The following is a 10,367-nucleotide window of genomic DNA, read 5'->3' as shown; positions in this document are numbered from 1 at the left end:
GTTCCGGAAAAAAAAAAAGAAAGGACTGCATTAGTTAGGCCTCGCTAGGTACGAACAGGTAAAAAGCAGTTCCTCAGAAGGGTATGCTTTGCATGTTCTTTGGGTAATTTTTCTGTGGTCTTCCTCATTCTTTATCCTCTACTCAACCCAAATGCTGATTCCACTAGAAAGCTAATTCAGGACTTGGGAGGAGGCTGTTGTGCCAGCAACAGGCGTCCCCCTGCTGGCGTCATGGTGATTCTCCCCACTTTGCTTCTCCAGATGCTACTGCAGATCGCTGATGACTTTATTGAAAGCGTAGTAACAGCAGCCTGCCAGCTTGCACGGCACCGAAAGTCCAGCACCCTGGAGGTGAAAGACGTCCAGCTGCACCTAGGTACGTGGCCAGCTTCCTGTAGCTCTGCAGCAGCTCCTTCAGGATGGTGGGGAGTGGGGGAGGAACCCTCAGGCCAAGATCAGACTTTTGAGCCCTAGATTTATGTACTCATCAAACAACAGCACTAAAGAGAAGAGAATTCCATCCATGGTGGGGAGAATGATGCAGTCCTTGGACTCAAAGCTATGTTCTGCTGCCTTCCAGCTGGGCCGCTGGATCCTTCCTACTTGGTTTCTCTTAAAGCTTGCTTTCTCGTTTGTAAAAGTGGGGTCATACACCCTCCTTACAGGGTGACTGTGAGAATTACAGACTATGTTTGTGAAATGACTGGCACATCAATGAATGGGTAGAGTGGCATGCACTTGTAATCCCAGCACTGAGGAGGCTGAGGCAGGAGGTGGACTACAAAGTGAGCTCAAGACCAGCCTGAACTACATGGGGAGACACTGCTTCGCCAAAAAAAGTACCAGTTCCTCAGAGTTTCCACGCAATAATTTTTTGGGTTTTGTTGTTGTTGTTGTTTTTGCAGAACCAGGGATTGAACTCAGGCCCTTGCACTTGTCAGGGAAGCACTTATTCCACAGAGTCAACTCCCTGGCCCCTTGTTTTGTATTTTTGAGACAGAGTCTTACTACATAGTTGAGGCTGGCCGTGGGCTCACTTTGTAGCCCAGGTTAGTCTCGAACTCATAGCAGTCCTCCTGCCTCAGCCTCCCAAGCCTTACCTTCTTGACCGGGGTTTCCAGCCTGTGTTACTATACTCGACCTGCATGGCCTTTTATATTCCAGGCCTTACAGCATCCCTCCTATTGATTTATCATCTTTGAGGCAGTCAGAAAGATTGTTTTGATTATTTTGAAGCTGAGTCTCTCCTTATTTGCTACGTTGTGCAGGCTGAGCTGAATTTGTGATCTTCTTGCCTCTGCTGTCCAGAGTGCGGGGATCATGGGGCTGAGCAGCCATGCCCAGCTGGACTGCATGTCTTGGTGGAGAGGCGCGGAGGGATTTGCAAGCCTGTTACAAAACCATCATGGCCCAGTTTCGAGTATGCAGAACGCACAGCCTAACTGCAGGCTTCCTGTTCAGAGGCTCGGGCTTCAGTTTGGCTCAGTGAAGAAGGAGATGGATGAGCATGGTGGTTTCACAACAGTATGAAAGCACTTAATGCCACTGTGTATTTAAAGTTTTAAAAACCAGGGGACCAGGGGCTGGGGAGATGGCTCAGTAGAATAAGCACTTCCCTGGCAAGTACGAGGGCCTGAGTTCAAGCCTTGGTTCTGAAAAAAACAACAACTAGGGGACCAGGGATATAGCTCAGTAGCACAAGTGCCTGCCTGGAAAATGCCAGGTCCTGAGTTTGATTCATGATACCAAAGGAAAACAAAATCTGGACATGCCGGTATATTCCTGTCATCCCAGCTACGGTGGACCCTGAAGTGATGACCGGCCTGCCATTTAAACATCTTGGGCTGTGACCAGAATTTTAGTCTTGACTTACAACCAAAGTCTTTTTTTTTTTTTTTTTTTTAATTATTTATTTGTGTGTGTGTGTGTGTGTGTGTGTGTGTGTGTGTGTGGCCAGCTCAGCCCACCAGAGGGCGGGGCTGGCTGGCATGTGGTGCTGGGGGATTGAACCGTGGTCCCTGTGCTTTGTTTGCTAAGCTTGTTCTAAGTAGGTGCTTTAGACCACTGAGCCATCTCACCAGCCCCACAACCAAAGTCTTGAGTTAAATGCCAGTTACTTATGCTTCCAGATGGTCTCAGATGCAGATTTGACCCTTAAAAGAGTTCTGGAAGGAACATTCCATCTTTTTCTTTTTTAATCATTTTATTTATTTATTTACTTGGTACAGGGTCTCACTACACAGCTCACACTCCTAGTGATCCTCCTATCTCAGCCTCCCCAGCACTGGGGTTACAGGCGTGCAGCCCAGTTTCGAGGCCAGCAAGGTGGGCCTGGGGTTCCTGGGCCAGCACAGTATGTGATACCGGGGTTTGGTCCCAGGTCCTAGCACCTGCCAGACAGGTGGTTAGACCTCTAATTCTGTCTCCCCAGTCCCCCACATTTTTTCTTATATGGAGTAGATTGAAAAATCCTGGGCCTATGTCTCTAAGGATGCTGAATTTGGCCTTTGTACAGGAGAGAGACTTTGAAGGCCGTGTAGTGGAACCTAAGCCTGCCATTGACAACTTGAGTTGGAATTGACCCTCAGGAGCACAGTGAATTCCTAAGTCAGAGTCCTCTGTGCTCAGGAGCCTGAGGCAAGAGAATTGCAAGTTTAAGCCGAAAGACCCTGTCTCAAAAATAAGGGGCTGGGGCTGGAGAGATGGCTCAGTGGTCTAAAGCACCTACTTGGAACAAGCTTGGCTAAAGCACAGGGACCGCGGTTCGATCCCCCAGCACCACATGCCAGCCAGCTGCGCCCCCTGGTGGGCTGAGCTGGCCACCCACCCACACACACACACCCACACCCACACACTAAATAAATGTTAAAAAAAAAATTAAAAAAAAAAAAATAAGGGGCTGGCCAGATAGCTCAGTGGACTATAAAGCACCTGCTTAGGCACAGTGCAGTGGCCAGGGCTTAATCCCTGTGTGCCATGCTAGCCCTGCCCCTGGAGTACCTCTGGGGTGCACTGAGACTACACTTGAGATTGGGCATGGTAGCAAACCCCTCTAATCCCAGTACTTAGGAGGCTGAAAACAGGAGAATCACTAAGAGTCCAATCTACGTAGTGAGATCCTGGAGACCCTGTACCAGGTACCTTTAAAAAAAATAATAAAAATAAAAATTAAAAATAAGGCCTGAGATGTAGCTCAGTAAAAGTCCTTGGTTCAGTCCCTAGTTAGTACCAGGGAAATGGGTGGATGGATAGAGAGAAAGAAAGAAAGAAAGAAAGAAAGAAAGAAAGAAAGAAAGAAAGAAAAAGAAAAAAAGAAAGAAAGAAAGAGGGGCTGGTGAGATGGCTCAGTGGTCTGAAGCACCTACTTAGAACAAGCTTAGCAAAAGCACAGGGACCGCAGTTCAATCCCCCAGCACCACATGCCAGCCAGCCCTGCCCCCTGGTGGGCTGAGCTGGCCACACACACACACACACACACACACACACACACACACACACATAAATAAAATTTAAAAAAAAAAAGAAAGAAAGAAAGACAGCACTTACATAGAAGTGCTGGAAAAATTTGTGAATATTTGAACTTTAAAAATCAGGGCCACCGATCGGAGCGTGGGGGCAAGGCCTGGAGGTACCGCCCAGGTGTCTGTGGCCATGCCAGGCACTGGGGGTGTGGTCTGGGGTCCGCTTGTGGCCTGGGAGGTGCCTAGTTTGTATCTGTTAAGTTTGGTTTTTCCTGCTGTCCAAGTTTGGATTAAAATTTTGAACTTTAAAAAATAATAATATAAATAAATAAATAAATAAATAAAAATAAAAATTAGGTCCAGGGAGATGGCTCAGTAGAATAAGCGCTTCCCTGGCAAGTGCAAGGGCCTGAATTCAATCCCCACTTCTGCCAAAACAAACAAACAAACAAACAAACAACTACTATGGGCCAGGGAGATGGCTCAGTGGAATAAGCACTTCCCTGGCAAGCGCACGGGCCTGAATTCAATCCCCGGTTCCACCAAAATAAATAAGTAAATAAAATAAAAATGTATTAGAACTAGGCTTAGTAGCCAGGCATGGTAGCACATGGCTGTTACCCCAGCACTGGGAAGGCTGACACAGGAGGATGGATCTCCATGAGTTTGAGGCCAGCTTGGGCTGTATAATGAGACCCTGTCTCAAAAAAAGAGCCTTGGAGCAGCCATAAGTAGCTGCAGAGCCTCTCTGGGGTGATATTAGCGCGGCCCACGTCTACCCAGTCTCCCCGTGCTGGCCACAGGCTCCCATCACTCCTCACCTGGTGCCGCCTTCTCCCCTGCAGAGCGCCAGTGGAACATGTGGATCCCAGGGTTTGGCTCTGAAGAAATCCGGCCCTACAAAAAAGCGTGCACCACAGAAGCACATAAACAGGTGAGGGGCTGGGGCAGCCAGTGCCTGCCGTCGAGAGCTGCACCCCCAGCGAAGGGTGTACACTACCACCTTCCAGGGGCTCCCTGCCCCACACAGTGGACAGAGAGGATGAGAGGCAGCACGAGCAGGGGTCTGCCAGGCACTGTCTCCCCAGGAGCTCTGGTTTTCCTTCCAAGTCCGGCCCTTGCAGCTCTTGATTCAGGGCTCTGGCAGCACTGATGCTCGCCACCTCCGTACCTCCTCCTTCATGAAATCTTCCTTGTCCTCGCTGGTCTGAATCCAAATAGCACTTGGTAGATAGGGTAGGTCAAAGAAATACACTGTGCTTGTGCTGAGAGGTGCCAGGCTGCTGTGCCAGCTCTGCTGGCCTGGGTCTCCCATGGACCTTTGTTCTATCCCTCCTAACAAGGGGCACAGGGAGCAGTGTGGAGTAGCCCTTCTGCTGTGAGCAAGCCCTGCCTGGTCAGGCTAGTCGCTGTGCTTTCTGTCCTAACTGGCTACTCTGGTTTGAAAAGTGAGCTACTTCAAGCTTGACAGCTGTCACTGGGCAGCCCTGGGAGTGTCCCTTTCCTTTTCATGGCCTGGGAGCAGCTGTGAACAGAGCACATAAAGGATCAGGAAGCCACCGTAGCCTGAACTGGAAGGCTGCCCTGGCCTTCAGAAGAGAGCCTCTCCTGTCATTCTGGCTGTGCTCCCAGCTCATCTGCTGCTCAGTCTTATTTATTTACTCAACCACTAGCATAATGTTGGTCAAAAAGAGTGAGCAAAGCTGGACATGGTGGCATACACCTGTCATCCCAGCACTTGGGAGGCTGAGGCAGGAGGATCACTCTGAATTCGAGGCCATCCTGGACTATGTAGTAATTTCAAGATCAGCCTGAACTACATGGCGAGACCCTGTGTCAAAAAAAAAAGAGCAAAGCCAGTGAGTAGTTGCTGTTCAGTTCCCTTCACTGCAGGTTGCCTGTGAAATGCCCGCCACCTTGGGTGTGGCATCTGGCTTGGAACAGAGCCCTTTCCCTATTTTCCCATCACTCTAGGGAGGAAGAGACTGGGGCCAGAGGAGCCTGGAAAACACATTTTGCCAGCCTTCTGTGTCATTTGTTCCCAGAAGGCAGGAGCTGTCCCCTTTCTGCTCTTAACTTCTCTGCCATCCTGATAGCATAGAGCAGTTTGGATGTAGGTGTGACCCTTCCTCCGGCTGCCCTCCAGATGCCCCCAGGCCGTGGAGCTACCCTGCAGCCTAAGACCTGGAGGCTGCCTGTGAGCTCCTGCATTCACCTGTGTAATTGTTTGTCTCTCTCCTTTCAGAGAATGGCATTGATCCGGAAAACAACCAAGAAATAACACACAGAAAGGTCAGGGTATGGACCTATCCAATGTATTTGGAGATACTTGAGCTGACACCTCAGCCATCTCATTCTTGGAGTTTGTTTGTTTGGTTTTTTTTTTTTAATGCTTTACAGAGAAGCATATATTTTTTATTAACAGTGCAGCAATATCTATAATGACTGAGAGGATCTGCCAAAAGAATAAAGCGTCCTATCCCAACTTCCAATCCCTTTTCCCTGCCGTCTCAAAGAGGAGCAGTATATCTTCCAGAGAAGATTTTATTTGTGGTTTATTACACTCTAAGTGATTGAATGTGGGACAAAGCATTACGTCTTGTTGGGTGAGACAGTATTAGCAGGATTTTAGAAGGTTTTGTTTCCTCCATTCCCCTTTTCCCTCTACTTTGTAATGTCAGTGTTTATATGAATATGAATTTGATTTGCTTTTCCAGAATAAAGAAATTATTAATTGAAAGTTATTAATTGATGCTGGCAGAGGGAGCCGAGGCCCAGCTGGGCTGGATGGAGCTCCTGCCAGTAGGGGGCAGCACTGGTATTGATTTCTGAGGCCCAAGCAGCAATTTCTGTTGGTTTACTCCAGTCCTTGTTTTGAATCTGGTTTGTCAGCATCATCCAGGCAGCAGACCCTAAAGTAATAGCACCCTGTTTCGGGTAACTACTGTGCCAGAGGACCCTTTCTGAACACTTTTGCAAATCTTAGAGGAAGTTGGGATCTTTTTGGCCCTGACAAAGGACAGGAATGAGCTGAAGAAAAGGCCTGGCTGCCCTTAGCAGTCCCAGTCCCTGATCCTGGCATTTGTACCATCCCACAGAGGAAGCCAAGCCCCTTCAGACCTCCGGGTTGAGCCTTCAATGGCATCACCCTGGCGGGCTGTGAGGTTCATGGGCTCGGTCAGTTCACAGACTCAGGTGCACCTCACCACCTCTGAAGGGACCCCTGCATCCATTCCTGGGCACAGGAGCCCACTTCACAGCTCACAGACCAGTTGGGTGCAGCACAAAGCCTGTGCTCATGTCGCTGTTGCTCTTGGCGGAGGTCTCAAACCCTCACGGAACGGCCACCTTCACCTTTTCTTGTCTTGCCTAATGCTCGGCTACCAGGTCACTTTTGCGGCCTGCAACCAAGATGAGGATACTGGAGGGTTCTAACTTCCTCCAGCACATGCTGAGGCTGCTGGCCAGCGCTCTCGAAGGACGTTCTGTTGGCAGTAACAGCAGAAGGCCCCTGAGTTCCAACAGTGCAAACACTGACCTTGCCCTCCAGGGAGGAATCCAGCATTAATTTTGAGTCCCACACTACTCAGGACAAAAGAGGACAAGAAAACTGGAGAGGACCATAGTCCTTAATCAGCTCTGTGACAGATAAGAGGCTTCCTCTCCCTGTCTTACTTGCACATTGGCAGTGCGTTCATTCACGTGACAAGTTCTTATAAACTATGCAGATGGCGCAGAAGACCCGGGAAGCCATCCTGCTGCTGGAGAGGCCAGTGCGAGGCTGGAGGGAGAGGCTGCTGGAGGCCAAGGGCAGCGGGCTCTCTTCCGAGGAGTGGGAACTGCATGTAAAAGAGCCCCGCAGCCCCAGCAGAAGATTGTATCCATCATGCAGAAGCAACAGGAGGGGCCGGGGAAATGGCTCAGTGGAATAAGTGCAAGCTCAAGGGCCAGAGTTCAATCCCTGGTTCCGGAAAAAACACAGCAGATGCCGAGGCCTAAAGAAGGCAGTGTGGCGGAAGCACAGCACACATGCAGGAGAGGGCAGAGGGGAGCAGCAAAGGAGCCTGGGTGCAGCCTCAGACTCGGGGCGCCGCATCCTGGCGCCCGGGAGAGCCCTCGCTCGGGGCCCATGCCCAGAGGCTGTGAGTGTGCAGGGAATGGAGGCCCAGCAGGCTGGCTCTGGTCTTTGGTCCTCACTTCAGCCTGAGTGATTTAACTGTTAGTCTCTGGGAAAGATTCCATCACAGAAGAGGATTCTGAGGCTTAAAATTAGCATAAAAATAGGGCCTGGTGGCACACACCTATGTCAGTATTCTGGGAGGCTGAGGTAGGAGGATCTTAAATTCCTGGGAATTTAGTGAAACCCTGTCTCTAAATAAAAAAAAATATAGCTCAGTGTAAAGGCTTTAGGTTCAATTCCCAGCACTGGAAAGAAAAAGACTGGGATATAAACAAGAAGTTTGGGCCAGGGAGATAGCTCAGTAGTATAAGCACCTGCCTAGCAAGCGCAGAGTCCCAAGTTCAGTCCCAGGTATGGCAAAATAAGTAAAATAAGTTTGAAAACCAGTGCCAGGCACAGGGAAGCCAGTGAGGTTTAGCAAAGGATCAGTGTGTGCTGAAGCGGCACCTGCCGGGCACTGGAAGCAGGCAGGAGAGGACCAGCTGGGAAGTTGCTGCAGTCACTTGCATTAAAGGTAAAGGAATAGGCTTGAGGCCTTCCTGAGGAAGAATTAACCAAAAGGCAGGGTGGGGTCAGGTAACTCAGTGCTGGATTTATAAGGACACCGAAGGACCCACCTGGGGCCAGGAAGAGGAGAGAAGTGCAGAGCTGAACTAAGATTGTACAGTTCCCAGGAGTTACCAAAGAAAAGGCCCGAGAGCACATCCAGGGTGAGTGCGCTGGGGTCAGGGAGATACGGCCCCAACTCCTGAGACCTGCTGTCCTCGTCCACTGCTGTGCATCAGTGGTAGCTGGGCACAGACCTGGGCAGGCAGAAGGAAGCGTACAGAGAAGCCAAAGTCCTCTGCTGCAGAAGCAGCCCCACTGAGATTCAGCCTTGAGGGAGGAGGAGGGGAGCAGGAAGCCCAGGCAGTCCTGAGCTCCCAAGTCTGGGCTCCCCAGGACTCTGTGGGGCTAAACACAGAGCTACTGCAACTGAGGAGCCACCATGGAGTGCAGGGTAGAGATGGCTCCCCTCAGGACAAAGCCGTGGTCCTGCATCCTTCCTGAGTGGGCCGTAGCTGGTGGCTTCTGTGCAGGTCCCAGCCCCAGGTGTTAAGCGAGCTTCCTCTTCACCTGCAGGGACAAGGTGAGCACAATGCAAATGTTGCCTGTGCAGGGTCGGCCAGGGCCAGGGTGTGCTGCATGGTGAAGCTGCCCCTCACCTACACAGGCCCTGGGTTCCATGCCTAGCACCATGGAGTGGGGTAGGAGGCAAGATTTGGCCAAACCGGCTTACCTCTGTTGTAACAGGTATGGACATAAGGAGTTCTGTATATTATGTCATACTTCATACCATTTTCTTTATTCTTCAATATGTTTGAAAATCTCAATAATCCCAGCACTCCAGAGGCTGAGGCAGGAGGATCTTTGTGAATTCAGGACTAGCCTGGGGTCCAGCTAGATAGCTCAGAGGTCTAAGTGCGTGCATAGGCTAGGGCAGGGACCAGGGCTTGATCCCCAGTACCACATGCTACACCAGCCCCACCCCCAGGCACACTGGCCAATGAGACTAGGCATGATGGCGCACACCTGTAATCCCAGCACTGGGAAAGCTGAAAACAGGAGGATTACTACGAGTTCAAGTGTGTAGTGAGACCCTGTACCAAATACATTTTTTATTTTTTATTTCATTTTCTGAACCAGGGATTGAACTCAGGCCCTTGCACTTGCCAGGGAAGTGCTTATTGTACTGAGCCATCTCCCCGGCCCCAAATACATTTTTTAAAAAAGACCAGCCTTGGCTACGAAGTGGTCCAGCCAGAACTGCATAGGGAGACCTTGTCTCCAAAAAAAACAAGAAAAAAAAAAAAAAAGCATCATCATTTGATAGTGGTAGTAGGATAATCAGGGAACCCAGTTAACACTAACCTACAACTTCAGTTCTTTTTTCTTTTTTTCCAGCAGAACCAGGGCTTGAACTCAGGTCCTTGTGCTTGCCAGGCAAGCGCTTATTCTACTGAGCCATCTCCCCGGCCCCAAGAGTTTCTTTTTTTCTGGCTGTGTAGTCCAGCTTGCCCTCAAACTCATAGTAGTTCTCCTGTCTCAGCCTCCCCAGTGCTGGGATTACAGCTGTGTACCACCATGCACGGCCTCCATAAGTTTTTAAAAGCCTAGTGATCCCCCACGCAAGGCGTCCTCTCCTTGAGTCAACAATGGCGCTGGCCTTGAAGACCAATAGTCTAGCAGGACAATAAATAGCTAGGCATGGTGGCACATATGTATAATCCCAGTTTTCCAGGAGGCTAAGGCAGGAAGATTACAATTTTTAAGCCCAGCCTGGGCAACTTAGCAAAACTAAAAAAAAAAAAAAAAACAAACACCTAAGAATAGACTCAAGGAAGATTCTAGAACTTCATCCTTAGTTAGAAAACAGAAAAAAAGAAAAAGAAGAGCCCAGCTGGCGCACACCTGTAATTCCCAGCCCTCTGGAAGCATGTGATGGGAGCATCACAACTTTAAACCCAACCTGGGTAATTTAGGTAATTTTTGCTAAGCAAAACCCTGTCTGGGAAAACAAAACAAAACAAAAAAACTAGCCAGGCATGGTGGTACATGCCTGTAACCCTAGCATTCCGGAGGTCGAAGTAGGAGGATCGTTTCAAGTTTGAGACCAGCCTGGGGTACACAGCTGAAGGCCAGCTCGAGCTCCATGTATAGTGAGACCATCTCAAAAAAAAAAAAAA

At 49.6% G+C, this 10,367-nt stretch overlaps 2 protein-coding genes across 4 annotated transcripts in view; one reads left to right on the top strand and one right to left on the bottom strand.

The window, feature by feature from the left end:
- Taf12 (TATA-box binding protein associated factor 12) overlaps positions 1-6,200 on the top strand; it is a 24,322-nt gene extending 18,122 nt beyond the window's left edge. For 2 of the 3 annotated variants that reach the window (XM_023703042.1, XM_023703041.1), the window contains 3 exons: positions 262-376; positions 4,307-4,395; positions 5,707-6,196. In XM_023703042.1, coding sequence (XP_023558810.1) covers positions 262-376; positions 4,307-4,395; positions 5,707-5,742 — 240 coding nt within the window. In that variant the 3' untranslated portion in view covers positions 5,743-6,196. Of the gene's footprint in view, positions 1-261; positions 377-4,306; positions 4,396-5,706 lie in introns of all 3 variants that reach the window. The other variant, XM_004642892.2, reaches the window with a different exon arrangement.
- Positions 6,201-8,495: 2,295 nt separating this feature from the next.
- The window catches only part of Rab42 (RAB42, member RAS oncogene family), a 5,648-nt gene continuing 3,776 nt past the window's right edge, over positions 8,496-10,367 (bottom strand). Inside the window, exon 4 of the transcript XR_002818405.1 lies at positions 8,496-8,757. The gene's annotated coding sequence lies outside the window, so the exon portion shown is untranslated. The remainder of the gene's footprint in view (positions 8,758-10,367) is intronic.

Source organism: Octodon degus, unplaced genomic scaffold, assembly GCF_000260255.1.
Source record: "Octodon degus isolate 3935 unplaced genomic scaffold, OctDeg1.0 scaffold00163, whole genome shotgun sequence".
Taxonomy (NCBI): Eukaryota; Metazoa; Chordata; class Mammalia; order Rodentia; family Octodontidae; genus Octodon; species Octodon degus.
This window is presented reverse-complemented; position numbering and strand designations above follow the sequence as displayed.